This window comes from Dysidea avara, chromosome 3 (assembly GCF_963678975.1).
Source record: "Dysidea avara chromosome 3, odDysAvar1.4, whole genome shotgun sequence".
Classification (NCBI taxonomy): Eukaryota; Metazoa; Porifera; class Demospongiae; order Dictyoceratida; family Dysideidae; genus Dysidea; species Dysidea avara.
This window is the reverse complement of record NC_089274.1, coordinates 7,159,769-7,178,482: the sequence shown is the minus strand read 5'-3', so window position 1 is coordinate 7,178,482 and position 18,714 is coordinate 7,159,769. Positions and strand designations below refer to the sequence as shown.

Sequence of the window (18,714 nt, the reverse complement as noted above, 5' to 3'; positions counted from 1 at the left end):
ATACGTCACAGGAAATTGGATTTTTTAAAAGTAACATCCGTAACACTGAAGTATACGTGCTTAATTAGCCCTCGGATTAGCCTTAAAATCGTGAGCAACATTTGCATTTATCTACGGAGTGTACGTGAGTGTTTTCAATGTTACAATATTAGTCAAAGACATTAGGTGAGGTTGATTGGTTGATTAGCGAATTAAGTAACTACAACAGGTGAGCTGCTCGTTTGTCAAAACGTGTTGCAAGCTTGTTCAGTAATGAGACAGTTTTATATCTGTCACAAGTGTTATAAACACTCATATTCAGGTTGGATTTATATCTACTTCTCTTTCTTAGGCTTATACGTTAGCATCTTACTGTAGCGAAGAATTTTTCGGTCAATTTGTTGTATTATTGTATAAGGTCGTTATGGCCGCTGTTGTGCTAGCCAAATTTGACTACTCGTATACACATGGTGGAAAGACCGTATCATTTAAGATAGGCGACCGTTTTTCTTTAATAAACAAGGTGAACAATGACTGGTGGCATGTCAAAAGGTCCAACGTCAGTGGTGACGTTGAAGAAATCTACGTGCCGGTTTTGTATGTTGAAGAAGTGACTGAACCCGCTGCTGCTGTGGTTCAAAACAGCAAGACTAAATCCCTGGACAGAAGGATGACAACAAAATCTTCACTGCAGAAAATGGAGTTAATTAAAATGGATGATAATGATGGACATGGTGAAAATATTTATCAGAATGTACATGTAAGACCTATTATGAGACCTGCCCCGCCACCCCCACAACCAAAAGAAGATAAAGTCAAAAGTCCAGTGGAAAAGAGTATCACTTTGCCACGAGGCAGTGGTAGTACATTTGGGATGGCAATTTCTCCAAATGAGTTTCCTGATAACCCAGCCAGCCCTCCATTATTGTCACCACTTAGAAATACACCATCACCACCTTTTGTTCCACCGAAACCAGTAAACAGGACTACTAGTTCTGACAGATTTCCTGACAAACACTTACCACCAACAACAACAAAGCCAGTGCAAAGAAGAACAAGTAGTATGGAAGAACATCATGGTTCAAAGTCGTATCAAAAGAGAGCAAGTTACGTGAGTGGTTTGGATGATCCTGAAATTAGTACTTTCAGTCTCTCAAAATCAGTTCCTTCTGGCCAAAACAGTTTACCAACACCAAAGCCAAGAACAGAGAGGGGCATTTCTGAAGAGGTATGCATGACTTCAGCATGGGGGTCATTAATTAGAAATGTATTGAAGCCTATTAAATTTAATATTTTTGTAGGGCTTATGCTCAGGATAGGTTTAGTAATTGCTTTCCAACATGTGTAGTACAAGAACTTTATGTGTAATTGGGACCCACGTATGGACAATTAAGCAGATCTTTTTGAATTAACAACTTTGTCAGTTTATTTTGTGGTGTACAATTGATTGGTCCTGATATTAGACCATTCTACACATAAATAGAAAAGTAGGTAAGTTGATGTTTTCCAAGATTTTTAGTTTCTTTATGGTTTGTGGGGGTTCTAAATTTGGTAACTTGGTCTGTTTAAAGGCAACCTATCAACTGCTGAGGTGGGACCAGCTTCCTGTTTCTCTGTTGAGTCAATTTTTTTTACTAATTATGGTGCCCATTCATTGTGAAATAATTTCTTTTTTGTTTCAGCCAACACCAGCAACCAGTACTTTTTCCAATGGCTTTACTCAGCGACATAATACACTTGCAACCAGCCCCACGTCACCATTGCAACAAGCTCCTGTGGCTAACAACAAAACAGGCAAGCTGTCAAGTATCAGTAGCAGCGAAGAAGAAGAGGAGCCTTTACCAGAAGGCTGGAAACAATATCGCACTCCTGATGGTACTCCATATTACTACAATGAAAAAACTAGGGATTCGTCTTGGAAAAGACCGGCCGCCCCTAAACCCCAGGTTTACTTCTTTTCTTTTTTTTAGTGAATAACAGATGTGTTTTATACAGTACTGACTTGTTTATTATACATGCAATGTGTTTGGTACTCTGGTTTTGTTCTTGTTACAAACTGTTATTGTTTTTTTAATAGAAAACTATAATACCTCCTGGCTGGAAAAAGGAAACAACTCCCTTTGGACTGCCTTTATATCTTAACCTGAAGACAAACGAAAGGGTAATGTTTATGTGTGATATGTCATCGGTATTGTTAGTCGTTATGAGTCGTAAAATGTGCTTGTAAGTACGTGGGAGTTTAGAGTACTTACATGTAAATATCCACAATTATCACACCCCCTGTTTTATATCACTGTTTATTCTAGTGACTGTTCATTTTCCTTGTAAATTTTGAACTTCCGTAGATGAAGGAAGTAGAGATCATGTGGCTCCAGTCATGTTTGTAGTGATGCTCCTAAAATAGTTGAATGTAATGAAGCCACCCTCACAGCAACACTGCTTGAAAATTCCCTAGAGTACTTCATGCCCTATGAATTAGGGAAAGCCATCTGATCAGTCATGATCACTGGATTTAGATAGCTGAAAGGCCACAGGAACAAACAACCATACTTAGTATATAGGTGAATGTAGCCCTGCTAAATCTTTGTAGCTCATTCTACATACCTGTTGTTGCTAAGGGAAATACAGTTTGTTTAGGCTGTTGACTTGTACCTGGAGTTTATTAGCAGTGCGTGAGATTGTCTAACTAGAGCAAACACACCACACCAAGCAGACCATTAGCACCACAGTTGTTCATTCTGTAGAATACAATAGTTTAGCCCTAGAACAGTAGTATTCTATTAGCAGCAGAGATACTAATTTGAGAGGCATGCATTAGGAATGGCAATAACAGTGCAAAAGGTAGGTCATCAAACACAGATTTAGTTACTGGAAAATGCTAGAAAAATAATTAGTCATACCTATGGCTGATGGGTCTGTACATATAGATTTGGGCTATTATTATTTTACACAAACCCAGGTCCTGTTATTAGCATCTGTTGTACAAGCAGTTGATTTTTGGCACTCTCCTACACTTCTTAATGAACTCTACTGTATTGTCTTTATGATTGTTAGCTTATGTGATTTGTTGTTCCTCTCTAGTGGGGGTTTGGGAAAGGTGATGCTGGCAAGACCTACTATTACAACACAACCAACCCCAGCCAGATTGCATTTGAACTACCAGAGATACCAGATTATGTGAGTTATGGATGACACGCACACAATTAACAAAACCCAGTGTGTTATTATACTGACTGTACAATGGCTTTCAAATCTAGCCTGGAGTGATACGACTTTTACTTGACTCTCGTTTGTGTACAGTACCTTGTCAGTAAAACTGCTTTTCGTATTACTGGAGCTTTGTAGCCTCTATTAAGCCACGTTTGTTGGCTTCAAAAGTGACAAGCACTACTAGTAACCATTATATGTACTTTTGAATGTCAAGTTGAATAATTGCCAAATCATCTAATGAACTTGTGCAGGATTGCAGGTATAGCTGTAGAACACACAAAAACACATAAGTACTCACCTTTTTTGTGTTTTGATAACATATTTGTGGTGGAGCCAGTTTTGCTATATAATTGAGTGGCCAGGCCTTATATGGGTTCTAGTTTTCCTTTTTTTGCATGCCAACATCTCCCAGGGTACGTGCTGACATGTGCAAAATTCAAATACATGTAATTTGTATGTGCGGCGGGCTTCCTGTAGTTTACATAGTAATGTAAATAGACAATGCCAGATAGGTGCAGTGGACCTCTCTATCTTGACATTTTGATAATCAAGTCAAAATTGACTGTGATTTATGTATCTGCCATTTGCTATACCATAAAGATGCACTGTCACAACCGTCTTGATTATCCAGCATTGTTTGTATCTGAGTACTTTACCCAATGTGTATATGGTTTGCTGGTTTATTGCTCTACCAATATTGTGGTATACTAGTTGTACGCAAACACCCAACCTCAGATGCTTATTATTAGTGTTGCACTGATAATCAGATCGGTTATTGGAAAAACCGTATATCCACTGTAATTTTGTGTATCAGTATCGGATCGGCGCCACGATGAAAAAAACCAGCAGATACAGATATTTTTTTTATTTAGAAATACATGGATCGGCGCCACGATGAAAAAAACCAGCAGATACAGATATTTTTTTATTTAGAAATACATGCTCATATGTACCAAATGATGTTTACAAATGATTGTGTTACATTTTCCAGCATTACAATGTTGTTAGTGTACTGTCAGCTGTTGTTGTAGCAATACTGCCACTATGAACAAGCCAAATTGGTCCTTCATAATCAAATTTCTAGTAAAAATTGCTACATGCTGTGCTATATTGGATCAGCTACGTTTTTCGGCTTGAAAATGTTATCCAATATCGGTTATCGGAATATCAGCAAAATCTCATATTGGTGCAACACTACTTATTATACCCAGGAGCAATAGTTACATTGTGAACATGAAGCTAGGTTGAGCAGCCATAAATCAAGGCACCAAAAATCGGTGCTTTAATTTGTGATGTAAATGAATTAATCTTCACCTCTTGTACAGTTACTCAACACCAATCAGAAATTGAAGGTGATAGGATAATCCTGGCAAAGATATTTTAGGGAACCATGTAAAAAATTGAGTTGAACCAGAATTCAGTCCATGAAATATGGTCAAGCACACTCATTCCTGACATGTGTTCTTTTTTCTCTATAGTGTACTGTACGTCTTCTTTCTCTTGTATCCTCATATATTCTGACAGTCTTTAGCTGAAGTGTTTGAGAGGTGTCATAATTAAATACACTAGGACTGGATGAGTGTCCCAGTTATCAAAATAATGTCTATTTCTCTTTTTTGAGAGTTCTATCTCAATATTACACGGTCTGCCTTTTTTTTCCAAAAGGTCCCTTAGGTGCTACTATCTGTGCTAAGAGCACATGATGCAGCAGAGGGGTAGGAGTAACAACCTTTATCACTTGACCCATCCGTATGAGAAGTATTGTATACAGTTTTGTAATGCCAGTCCATGGGGGTCACTTCAGAAAGCAAGTATATTTGTATAGGGTTCTGTATACTGTCAGTACTTTGATTGATTGATTGATAACTGAAATGTGTGGTTATGTAAGTAGTAGCTGGCACATAAACCGGAATTTGAGTATTGGGCAACCAGCACTTTTTCAGTACATTACTGTAAATTTGCATATTTTGGCACAACTAAAACCCCTGTGAATTTTTACCCAATTATTGGTGAGGCAAGCCGTGGAACAAAACAATGAAGGGACACTATTTTGGCACAGATGAGTTGTATCAGCAGTATCAGCTTTATTGGCAGATATTTTGTACGTTATTTGTTGATACTATTTCATTTGCCCTGAAAACAAAGCAGTTGTCAGCAAATCTCTTATCAGTGCCTCGTTATTCTGAATTTCTCCCAACTGTAAATGCTATAATTGCTGCTCCATAAAGGTTAACCAAAACACCTGTTCATTTAATCCTTTTATAAACCTCTTTGTTAATTCTTCCATGCAACACTCTAAAATGAACACACACACTATTGGGAGGTTGATATGTCATTTCTCAGAGAGGGAATATATACTATACATCTGTCTAACTGTAGGTTGAGCCCACTAACAATGGAACAGTGAATGATGTAGGACCATCCCATACCACACTCACTCCAGATGAGGTAATGATGCTGTGTACACTGTGACCATATATGGTGTTGGTAACTAAGTCATATCCTGTATGGCTTCCCACAAGTAGACCATGGTCAACAGGATATTCATAATGTGGTGACCACAAGAGTATGGGTGTGTAGTGTGTGTAGTGTGTGTAGAAAACTGTGTTTTGTGTAGAAAACTGTGTTTTGTGTAGATACAGTCATTTCACAGGCAACATGGTGAAGTACATGTGTAGAGAGTGCCCATGTCATAACAGTGTTGTAATGAATACAATAATGAGTTTTGAAAATCACTTAGACAGTATTCCTTCCTGTAATTGTTGCCTTACACATACACATGAAGTTAAAAGGCTTTCCCCCTTCACTGTACATACATATGTGCACACTATACAGAGTGTAGTACAGTCTGTGAACATACAGTAACATACACTGCACATCAATTTCATTTCACCCACAATTATTACATTACTTACATACTGTAGAAGGGCCCAATGAGGACACCATATACGTGAAACACAAGTAGCTGCTAAAAGCAGACTAGGGGGTTGAGCAAATATCAAACAGCAATAATTGAACAGGTGATCAATTATTGGTCAGCAAATTGTCAATTGACCAGCTGTATCATGTGGTCAAGTAGTTGAGATTACTTGAGATGTGTTTGTGTAGTGTGTGTGTGTGCGTGTGCGTGTGCGTGCAGTGTAGTGTGTGAATGTGCATGGCAGTCATGTTGTCTTCCTTAAACTGTGCTTGGGATGTTGGGGGTTCTGAGAAGCTGTAAATTATAATTTTTCCTCAATTTTGCTCAACAGCTACACTGCTTTGTTATACCATTAATGCAGTATTAAGTCCTAACATGGCACATCACATCACTGTGTAATCAGCCTTTTTTTTGCTATTAATATCTCTATTAACATGTAGTAATGAACTATACTATGCTTACAGTGCATCAAGTATAACAAAACTTACATGGTTACCATATTGCACACCATGGATACAGCGTTATAGTGGCAGTGTTGATTATTGTGCTGAGGATGTGTTCTAAATTTGTTTAATTAACCCTTTGGCCCCAAAGTTAACCAATTAATGGTGGTAGTCGCCATATGGCATCATGGCATTATAAATTACGCAGGAAATAAATTCTAGCTTCGCTATAAACTGTTTAGTGCGTGTAATAGTAAGATGCGCTAGTGCTAAAGTGGACACGCCCATAGGGGGTCCCATTTCTGGGATAACCGGATCCTTCCCGGACTAGTGTGCATTTGTTATGTAATAGCATATGTACCACTCTGCGTGGGTAGTTCAAAGGCACCGATAGTGCCATAATTTGTATATTGCACTACTGCAGACCGCAGGGAGTGCATTATAACGCACTGATTGTGGTTTTGTAGACCACAACGAGTGCATTATAAGTTATAATGCACCGACCGCAGTGCAATATACAGATATTGCACTGGCTGCGGTTTTGTGCAGCATAGCACAAGTGCCGGTGGCGAAAACCACTACGACACCTCACCTAATAGGTGGAAAGGCACTTCACAGATCACTCGAATTCTTTATAGCCTGACATGTAAAGGTCGATTGTGGGCCATAACGTCACCAATACGTATAATGTTTACAGGCAGCCAATGGCGATCGAAAAAGCCAACGCGGGTGGCCACAACTCTAGTCTACATATATATAAACGTACTTATACACCTTACTAGTCTGGTGCTATCTTAGTCCAGATTAAACTGTAGTTCACTTCGACAATGACTCAATAAAACAAATATATTCTAAATAATACTAACCTTTACGTTCGATTGTGGTAACCAGTTTTGTCATGCCACCAGATTCGAGTTTAGCCAGTGTGAATAGTAAGAATTAGACTAGTATCGTTTAGTAGTTAGGTTTTGTTTACTTAAACCGTCTATTTAGCTGCTTTTTTCGCTCAAGAGAATCACTATGGCGATTAGTCTGGTGCTTAGTCTATATGGCACGCTGGCATGCTGAGCACTACATGATGAGAGTCGAACAGCGAATGCAGGTTAGTGATGTAACCCATAGCGTACTAACTTTCAATATCTCGGGCGGCTGCAGTACTGCAGGGGGAATGTCATCGCAATGTCCAGCTTGGTTACCCACAATCGATGTTAGAAACCTGGCCTTTATAAGTGTTACAACTGTCTTGTGAGACTCTCCCCACCTATTAGGTGAGTGGTACATAACAGTTATACAACGTACACTCGTGCTCTGCCTGTATAAACGCACTTGCCTTCGGGCCTAACGGCCCTCAGGCTCGTGCGTTTATATCAGGCAGAGCACTCGTGGCCGTTGTATAACTATATAATAAAGTGTAGCCTTTCATAATACGTAGGCGAATTAAATCATTCTTTGAGTTAAAAACAAGTTGTTAATAACAAAGTAAGTGTTATACATCGATGGAGACAGGTAAAGTCAATAGTTGGCTGCTTTATCCCAGATGTGGCATGGTGGTCACAAGTGCAGATATGCATGCGCAGCAGCAAAAATGGGACAAATCACGAAGGAACCAGCTGTGGAATGGATCGCACTGTAAGTAAACTGTACAGAATAGTTCTTTGGAGTATAAGGCACCTTTGTAGATAGTTGGAATTCCGTTGTTTGTTTGGGCTGGTTTTCACCAATGTTTAGACTTTGCCGAGTAATAACTTCATTGCAGTTAGTATTATGCAAGCAAAATTAACAACAAGGTGTTCTGTTAAACGCGAACGCCGCTATAGTGGCTCTCATTACTTGCATACGTTCAATCGCACATATCTCATAAGCGAAATATCCTATGAATATACGGTTTGAACCATGCTACTCTGCAGTTAACGGATATTATCCTAAGCTTTATCCAAGCATTGTAGCATGATCGAGCGTGATATAAGACGAATCTGCATTTGAAAGAATTTTCGCTATTTCTAAGATGATAATTATGACGATAATTATGACGATGCTACCTGTCACAAAGGAGAGATGGAATAAAGAAGGTCAGTAATAGTTATATGATGTTGTAGATCTATCCTTTGTAAGTAGTTTAATGCAAACCACGAAGGAATAGGCACAGAGTAACAGGAGCCCAAGTTTTGTATGTCAAAACAAGTAGTTTACGTAAAACAAGTTTCGTTTTTAAAAACCAAAGCCACTATAGTGGCGTTCGGGGCCAAGGGGTTAATTGTCCATGTCCTTTCTTGCCCACAAGTAAAATTTTATAAAAAGAACTCTTGTGATTTGATCACTTCTAATTTGATTTGTTTTGCTACTACAGGAGGGGAGGGAGATATAGCATGAAGTTTATTGACTTGTGTGTGGCACACCTACAAAGCAATGTAAAGCCTTTGGAAGCCATGCAAAATATAGTTATTGCCACCCAGTGAACCACCACTGGTGTACCTGTGTGCCATTCAAGAACTTGAGTCTGTGTGGACAGTTTCTTACAGTACCACCAGGGACGTGTTTGTAGTGTTGTGCTGGGCTTACTACACTGTTTGAGAAGTAAAGACACATTTGTGCGTGTAACTCACTGTGAAATACGGAAATGAACATTATACTGATATTATATTACACATACAGTGTGTGTGTGTACCAGTACCAGACTATTTTTAGAAGCAGCCTTTCAATGAGGCCATCTTTATTTAATGCAGTACAAAGCCATACCATGTTAGAACTAACACATAAGTATTTTTTATAGTACAGGTGCAATGTAAAGTATATTTATTCTAAAGACAGGTTAGGAATTCACTAAAGTTGTATGGTATAAAGTACGTTGCATTCAGACATCTATATATGATACTGTGGTATAGTGAATCTCTGTATACATATAATACGTACATTGGCACCTGTAGCTGAATGGAGACTGCATTTTTAGTTCCATACATCGTTGAAGAATAGATGTTCTATTGAACTATTAACCAGTTTAAATGGAGACACCGTGTTTCTTTTCAAACAATCCTTTAGTATGTGTGTAATGCTTTCACGAAATCTATAGTGAGAAATACATAAACATCTAGGCTGTAACAGGATTCTAGGCTATAGCAGGATTCAAGCTATAGCAGGATTCAATAGATTGGTACGTACGTACTACGTTTCATGCAGTTTCCTTACATCAAAGCCTGGTAATATATACCCACTCTAATATTGGAGGGTGGGTAACTACATAGGTATTGGCTAAAAATTCTGAACTACTTACCACTGGTAACTGCATTTAGTAGGTCAGCCTTGCATAGCTCTAGCATCCATCAAACGTAGGCTATTTGCCTATTGTGTATAAATGTTTGCTAGATGTTTGACCACTGTGTTTAAGAACACCAGTCATTATCACATTCTGGTGCTGAAAGTAATGGCACCAACAGAGCAGAGCCCAAGTACATCAAATAGAATCACTATTGGTGACAAGTGAAACTGTAGGTGTTCTATATATTTGTAGTTATGGAGTTGCTTTTTCCACATTCAGTGGTGGTCCTTGAAAGGCTACAGTGTATATGTCTGGAAGAGATGTATGGTGTTTGTTGGGAAAATGATATGCAGTCATTGAGGAACTTCCTGATGTGATATGGTGTGCATGCATGCATGAGTGTATATGAGTGTACCTGGTAATTGCAGACTCAGTAAAGCCCAACTATTGCTGTTTCCTTGAATGTTACTTTTATCCTTAAACCATGAAATTTCCACTGTTTTAGCTTTGGTGTATAGGATACATCCACACAAAACAGCCAAGCTGTGAAATAAGAAATTTGCATACATCATTCAGCTGTTTACATGGGTATTGGATGTTTGTTGAGCAAATGTATGATGGCCTTGTTGGGTGTGGTCATTAGGAGAACTTGGGGTACCACACCTCATTTAAAATGTTGCTTATTTCTGCAGACCTCTGTTACTGGACCACCTACTGGTTCTGATTCCCCTGTGACTGCCCGTGCTGCTAGAAGTGATTCCACCCCTCAACCTCCACCTGCCACTGTTACCACGACAACGACGACACCCAGCCAACCAAACATGTCTTATGCTTCACAGCTATCCAGTGGCATTGTTGTAAGTGAATAATTGTCATTGTAGTAAGTGAATAATTGTCATTGTATTGTATTTCATTTTACTCACATCCCACGTATGACTTTCAAAATATCAATTTTTCCTTGATAGGTTGTCATAAAAATTAGAACCTATGTACTACACAACTATGACATTGCACACATGTGTACGCTGTACATACTATGTATCACTTTGTCTCTCATGCTCTATGGATGTACGCGTGCATACACACACGCACACACACACGCACACACACACACACGCACACACACACGCACACACACAAGATATGTACAATGTAGCGGTATGCATTATAACACAACTTTTCTGTCTTCTACAGAATCGTCATGGATATTTGCATAGGAAGAAAATGTTTGACAGTAATGGCAAGAAGTAAGTATATTAATATTATATGGTTTGAATTGCACATCTCCTCAGGGTGAACCGTAACTGGAATCAACATTATGTGATCCTACAAGATGGGATGATGTCATTTTACAAAGACATAAAATCCGCTCGTGAAACGGTAAACCATCTGCATTCACGCAGCCTTACTTTAGGTTTATTGTTCCAGGTAAACTATCAGAACAATTTGTGTATAAAATCTGTGTGTATTGTGTTGTGTTGTGTTGTGTTTGAATGAATTTACTTTGGACTCCATAATATAGTGTGTAGTTTTGTGGTGTGTATCTTGTGTGGTTATATATGTGCAGTGTTATGTGTCTTTATGTTTTTGCTATAGCCTGGTGCTAAACCACAATCACAGTTTTCACTGTTGTACAGTTCAGTCAGCCTACCATCCACTTATGTTAAGAGAAAAAATGTGTTTCAGGTACAATATGTTGCGTATATACAGTAAATTGATGTGTACAGTATGTAGATAGTGTGTCATTATGTCGTCATGTTGTTTATTGTAAACATTTTAATGACCACTTATAGCACTTACATGTATCACTCCATCAGGTTAGCTCATCATTTGGTGAGCAGTTCTACTTACAAGCAGACACTCTACAAATGATGAACGACTGGTACAGCAGTCTGCAGGCCAGCATCAAGAAAATTGTGAGTACTTCAATAGACAGTTTAAATACAGTGAAACCTGTGTATTAAACAGGCAGTGTCCTGGTGTCAAATACCGGTTCCACTGTATGTATAATGAAAAGCAGTAACAAAACCTTCCCATGTGTATGTATGTATGTATGTATACTTTGTGTTATATTGGGCCTAGTGTCTTGCACATAGTACATGTATGATAGGCTCCTAATAGAATAATACCTACATCATTGTGATATTAATCGTGTGTGTTTGTATTTATTATATGTTTCTACCAGAGTTATCAAGTCACTGCTTATTTAGTATAGTGTTACAGTAGATTATGTTTCATACAATCCTGTAATATCCTTTACATCAATGGTACAACCCACATGGATAATGTATCTTCAGCAGGTATAACTAGTCTTCAGGTATTTCCATTATTGCTTCCAATTAATCCACCCAACATGTATATACATGCACCTGTGGTTTGTATTTACTAAATTGTGCCGATGACTGGGAAATTTTACCATTTGATAAAGTACCTCTGTAGTTGTAATACTGTTTGTTTTTGTCAAAGGAAGGATAACGTTTATTTTCATTTATCTGTTGTTTTGCCTTCCATCTATAGCAAGATGAGAAAGGATCTGGTACAGATGTAGTTGATTATTCTCCTTCACTGCAACAGAGACATAACAAGGGGCAGAGCCTAGGTGTGTGTGCTGTGTCTCAGTCTTGTCTTGTCTTGTGTTGATCAAACACTACATCATTGTATGTGTGTGCATGTACCAGCTTCTGTGGTGCCTTCTTTGTAGTTGTAGTGCAGTGTATGGCTTTACTGCCATACATGTATGCTTGTAGACAGGGAATTTTTTATTTCTTTGTCATTCCAACATGAATTACCTGTAGTTGTACATCACGGGCCATTTTTAATACACATCCGTAGATTTTTCAAGTGCCACGGTTGAATACAATTCATGCAGTGCTATAGAGTGTAGTATAGAATCATCACAGCAGAACTCTACACTGTTAAAGGCCTCACCAGAAACATCACCCAGCTTGCACAACCGTTTTTAAATCCACGCGCATCAAAGCTGTGAAACTGGACAGAATATCATAACCAGTTATCAAGCAAATTATAACTGTCAGTTATCCCAGTTATCTGAAATGACTGACATTTCTGTGCATGTAAGCTACGTACCCTTAAATTTGTAGTGTAAACATTTTGTCAGATTGTCATAGTGGCCAAAGTTATAGGCACCAAGTGATTATATACCTATAGCTACAAGTATGATAGCAATGTTAAAAAAAGCATGAGAAAAGTACCCAAAACACATATTTTTAAAGAGTTCGGTTTAGTGAAAATAATAACTGATGATTGGCTGGTTAATCAGTTATCCAGTAAGGTTTCACAGCATTAACACACATGTATTTATAAACAAAAAGATTAAAAAATCTACTATATCCATCCTAATAAGTACATTCTCATGCTTCATCGTCCTAAAAAGAAAAACTCCCATAATTTTGTGATGTAAAGTATATAGTCTAGACTAAATGTGTATTTTGGTAGATGGCATGTAGCTATTGTACCATCTCCACCTGTTTTTTTATGTGGTGACCAGTTATAGTCTAGTGAAGTTATAGGGGTCTCCCCTACATTTTGTTGTTGTACAGTATTTTGGAGCAAAGTACATTTTGTCTTGTAAAATTTGTCTATACACATATAAAACAAGGTATCTAATAAGTCTTCAAAGTAAGGACATTTGTGCTATAGAACTGTTGGTATCAGAAATGCAACCTGCAACTGAATGTGAACAAAACTGCTTCATTTTATTGAAACAAATTTTTCTATTATATAAATTATGTTTAGTAATAAAATGTTGCTGTCATCTTTCCTTGTTTCATCAATGCTATCGTGTTTAGATGAATCCACAGTGAAGACTTTGAGACCTAGTATTTTATTTCAATAGGTACTGGGGTTGATTAAACATGTAATGAATAAAGATGTTAAAATGCACAGTTGCTATAGGGTACATCAGAGATAGTTGACATATCAATTCTTGTGTGTAGTTTGTACAAATGTCTTGCACAGATTGTGTATTGGTATATTTTGTGTGATGGTGTGTTGCTGTGTTGTTCTAGTAGGTGGTTCTGACTCTGACGAAGAAGTAGATGCCGAAGCAATTGACAGTAGCTCTGGAACAGAAAAGAGTGGTGAGTATGACATGTGTGCAAGCACATCTCACAACACGCACATGGACACACGCACACACTCATGCACGCACGCGCATGCACACACACCCATACATCCAAGCAAACAGTCAGACACAATACACCCACCTCCCATAATGCAATACACATATGATAATCTTGTTTAATTTATGCTAATAACACAAGGTATTATGTGTTCTGTTTAACAAGTGAAGTGGCTTTTGTGTACACATCCAGTCAGTCTCAATAACTATCTGCTATATGATATCTGCTTTGAGTTACTAATTGACAAATAGCACATCCTACAAGCTGAACCCTGTAAACTGCACTTACTTCCTTAGTTCTAATGTTTCTAAATACCATCATTGCATGTTATATGGTTGTGTGTTTGTCATGCCTGTAGTTCGAATCAGGAGCAGACTTCGAAGGCTAATTGCCAAGAGACCTCAAGCAGAAACCCTAAGGAATCAAGGCATCATACTTGGTAAGCCTGCAAGTGTAACGTGATTATGTTCCAGTGTGTATCAATACATGGTAACAATGTAAAAGAATCTCCTCCCAAAATGAATCCTTGTTTGTGTTAAGAAGCTGTATGAATTTTGCAAGAGTAATTGTGTTAGGGAATTTTAATTTGAATTACTAAGCACAAACCCAGTTGCTTCATTTGGGTATACTGTATCTGAAATGAGACATTTACAATTTTATGTAAGAAGCATACATGGGCTAATGTTGTTAGAGGAAAGCCTCCTACAACTCAGGGATATAGCTGGCTCCCACAATGCCCACCCTTCTTGCCTCAAGTAGATTTACTAGTTGTTTAGTCATTGGGGAGTTCATGTGTGGATGAAGATGTTAGGCGAATTGCAAAATGTTTACCTGCATATTCTACATAATGCTCATCATTGGCCCAGCATACTATACTCTACATGCTACAGTAGATGTATAACCAGTCCTGGTGCATAACTCAATTAGTATTATTCTCTTTGCACACAGATAATGTGTTTGGCTGTGATTTGTCTAAGCTAGTGGATGTAGAAGGTACCACTGTACCAAAATTTCTCGTCAGATGTATGGAAGACATTGAGAAGAGAGGTATGGTATTATCATGTGCATAGATTAGCTTCTATAGTCTGTATGATTTAGATAATATTTCACCATTAAAATGACTGTTAAGCCTCCCATTTGTTAGTCTCGTGTCCAGACCCCACCCACTGCATTAGGTAGGGTCTAATGACAATGCTGAAGTTTTGAGCATTTTCTGACCAATCAGATGCTCCGATTCAGCTACAACACGATTTGATAGGCTTGAACAATGAAGATGGCCAATTGAAACCATAGATACTCATACATAAACAATATTATGGTGGATGGCCCAATAATGTAGTGCAAGTCACCAGACCCTACCTAATATAGTGGGTGGGATCTGGGCACGAGACTACCCATTTGTATTGCCCTCCCTATTGTTAGGTGTGATTTAGGGATACAACGTGCTAAAGTGTGTGCGTGTGTGTGTGTGTGTGTGTGTGTGTGTGTGTGTGTGTGTGTGTGTGTGTGTGTGTGTGTGTGTGTGTGTGTGTGTGTGTCTTTTTGTAATATTCAAAGCACAGTACCTCACTACTGATATTTTTTTTGCTACCATTCACAGGCTTAGAGGTCATCGGTATCTACCGTCTGTCTGGCAATGCTGCACAGGTCCAGAAACTTCGACACAGAACAGATCAAGGTACGTACATGCAAAATACTTGTCGAAGTCAAATGAGACTTTTTTTTTTCTTCTTGAATGTTAAACGAACACTTTTTGGTGTGTGAAATTAATGTACTATTAACTTATATTATGGGAGAGGTATGCCTTATGTGGCCCTTATTAATTTATTAATGAAATCATGTTCAAAAAACAGTCATAGAACATAATGTCAATGAATTCATTTAAAGTGCACGATTTTCACAGATCTGCCTGTCAACTTTGGCGATGAAGAATGGGAGGATATCAATATTATATCAGGAGCACTGAAACTGTTTCTAAGGGAATTGCCTGACCCACTGATCCCATACAGCTTGTACAATAAGTTTATAGATGCTGGAAGTGAGTGTCGTGTGTGTTATATTAGAGCTGTTTTGTTTGATGATTGATTTGTGTACGTTTTGTGTAGAGCAAGCTTCACCTCAGAAGATAACAATGTTAAGAAGATAACAATGTTAAAGTCATGCGTTAAGGAGCTACCCAAGGCAAACTATGCAACATTAAAACTTTTGAGTGATCATTTGAGAAAGTAAGTTGATGTACCATACAGCTCTATATGCATATTGATATTGTGAAACCTGTAATATAGAATGGTCACCTTTCTAATAAATGGCCAACTTAAGATGTTCCAACTGATAAGTTTATACAGTAATTCATCTGTCCACCTGCTTACTAAGGCCAGAAATTTTGGCCAGTGTGTAACCAGCTTAGACAAGTTCCACTGTAGTTACTTTAAAAGTAAAATTGTAATGTGTAAGATGTCACAGTGCATTATAAACAGTAATGTTGAGAGCCACATATAACTTTTACAGTGTGTTAATATTTGAATGGATGTAAAATATGTCTCTAAATCCATTACATTGTCCAGGGTGATGGAATTCAGTACTGTGAACAAGATGCAGAGCACGAATTTGGCCATCGTCTTCGGTCCAACGATCATGCGTAACGAGGGAGACTCGCTAGCCATCGCTGCTTTGATGCCAATTCAGAGTCGAGTAATGGAAGCATTTCTGACTGACTATGATACCATATTTAGCAAAAGCTAATTAAGTAAATAGTATTTATATAATACATGTATAGCACACTGTATGCACTTGTAATATCCAACAAAATCATTGTGTTTTAATGTGTCCCTTGTGTTTGTAATGTTTTGTACCATATATGGCAGTGCTAGCACATGACAACAGAACTTGTACAATTTTAGCACTTACAGAATGACAATGTTGTGTATGTATGTGTTAAAGGAATTTTCTGTTCAGTTAATTGTATTCATTAACATCAGCTGTTTTGTCATAATGAAATTGACTAAATCCAAGGTGACTGGGTATAAGGAAATTCAAGTTGTTACAATCAGTTATAGGATGTGAGCAAACTGTTTTATGAGCATAATTATGTGGCTGTTTTCAAATTATAATATTATTTTGTCCCAAGTACTCCAGTATTACTGATTCTATAGCATGGCTACTGTTGTATAATATAGTCTCACATGATGGTCTCGTTTTAACATAATTTAGATGTACAGTGGCTTAGCAGCCACCTACCTATTTAGGCCAACTATACACTAACTACCTAGTACCTATCAACAAGAAATTTTGGCCCGAAGGTGACCAACTTAGACAAGTTTCACTGTACATCTTACCACCCTACTGTTTATTTAGGGGCCCACAAATGCAATCCATATTATAATTATAGAGAGAACTCTTCAAATTGTCATGCTGCAATGCTCAACCTATGCTCACTATTAGGTGCATTATTCATGTTTTGATATCTAGTCCAACAAGTGATTGGGTTATACCATATATATATATTATCTATGGTTATACTCTCAATACACCTTGCATATTATTTTGTTACGTCAAGCAATTAGCCAATAGAATTAGTATTACACTTGTTTGTCTAGGTCCCTTGACAAAAATCTGCAGTACTATAATGTGATTGATTAAACTGATAGTGTTCTATTGTAAGTACACGTCCGACTTGACAACTAGTGTTACCATATATAGTGATAGATCCCCCATAGCAATGGTTGCTAAGTGTGATATATAGCTAGGTCTTTTACAGTGCTTATTTTTTGAATTTCTGTTGTTTAGTAACAGTTGCTATGGGTTGTCAGAGTAATTTAAATAGGATGGTCTGGACGGATGGCTGTGGTATTCGGGATTAATAGTTAAACAGGAAGGAAATAGTGTGGTTAACTCCACCTTGCACTATTTTACTCCTTCCTGTTGACAATGCTCTCACTACTAGTCCTGAACCATTTATCCTACAAATTTGTACTCTCTGATAAGTGATAATAGAATTTCAAAGTTTTGGATTTGTGAGAGAGATCATCAATAAGGAGTCATGCATGTCAAGAAACTGCTTGACTGCTCTATTAGGGTTACTGAATGCTTTATTATAATTTTTTTGACCTGAAGCATTCAGCATAATAAGCACAGTAGTAAATCCTGTTATAGACATAAACAGGTGTGTGACATCAAAATTTAATTATCATGTGGTTATCGGTCACAAGCTCACCCAAGATTATTTGCAGCATAGTTAGGGGCAAATCACTTTGGCAAGGGGGGGAGGGGGGCACCAGGGTAGTATATGGTCTGAAGCTATTTCATATTTCATATGTTTCAGACAAATTTTAAATGCAGAAGAAATTTATATATATATGCCCAAAATATCTAAATCATGCTGCTTTCTAAGTGGACTTATTGATCAAGAGCTATTATAGGGTTGAGTGACAGTCGTGAGTATAGTTCAGCTAGCAATGAACCTAAAGAATGACATGCATAGGACCATGTGCATTTCATTTGCAATAATTATGTTCAGTGTACCCATGCATAGGATATACGTTTTCATACTCTGTATTCTCAATACTCAATAGTGTCATGTGTTGACTGTTCTATTAGAGTAATTGACTGACTGGCTATTAGAGTATCTCAATCTTGTATATATATATAGGAAGGGGGGATGTCACTGATAATATCCACAATGCAATAGTATATCAAATGTCACCAGCATAATTGAGATACAAGAGTTGTGATAGTCCTACTGTATTGGTTACAGCCAAGTTGTGAAAT

General features: G+C 37.8%; 1 protein-coding gene across 1 annotated transcript; it reads left to right on the top strand.

Annotated features, from left to right (window-relative positions):
• Positions 1-55: 55 nt before the first annotated feature.
• Positions 56-16,944, top strand: LOC136249158 (rho GTPase-activating protein 12-like). The gene is made up of 19 exons (XM_066041107.1): positions 56-208; positions 332-1,207; positions 1,662-1,925; positions 2,057-2,140; positions 3,061-3,156; positions 5,569-5,637; positions 10,498-10,662; positions 11,000-11,052; positions 11,098-11,233; positions 11,402-11,491; positions 11,623-11,721; positions 12,323-12,404; positions 13,834-13,905; positions 14,306-14,386; positions 14,896-14,994; positions 15,548-15,625; positions 15,851-15,994; positions 16,073-16,172; positions 16,512-16,944. Exons 2-19 carry the CDS (start codon positions 404-406, stop codon positions 16,687-16,689), a joined length of 2,694 nt encoding a protein of 897 aa, XP_065897179.1. The 5' UTR covers positions 56-208; positions 332-403; the 3' UTR covers positions 16,690-16,944.
• Positions 16,945-18,714: the final 1,770 nt, after the last annotated feature.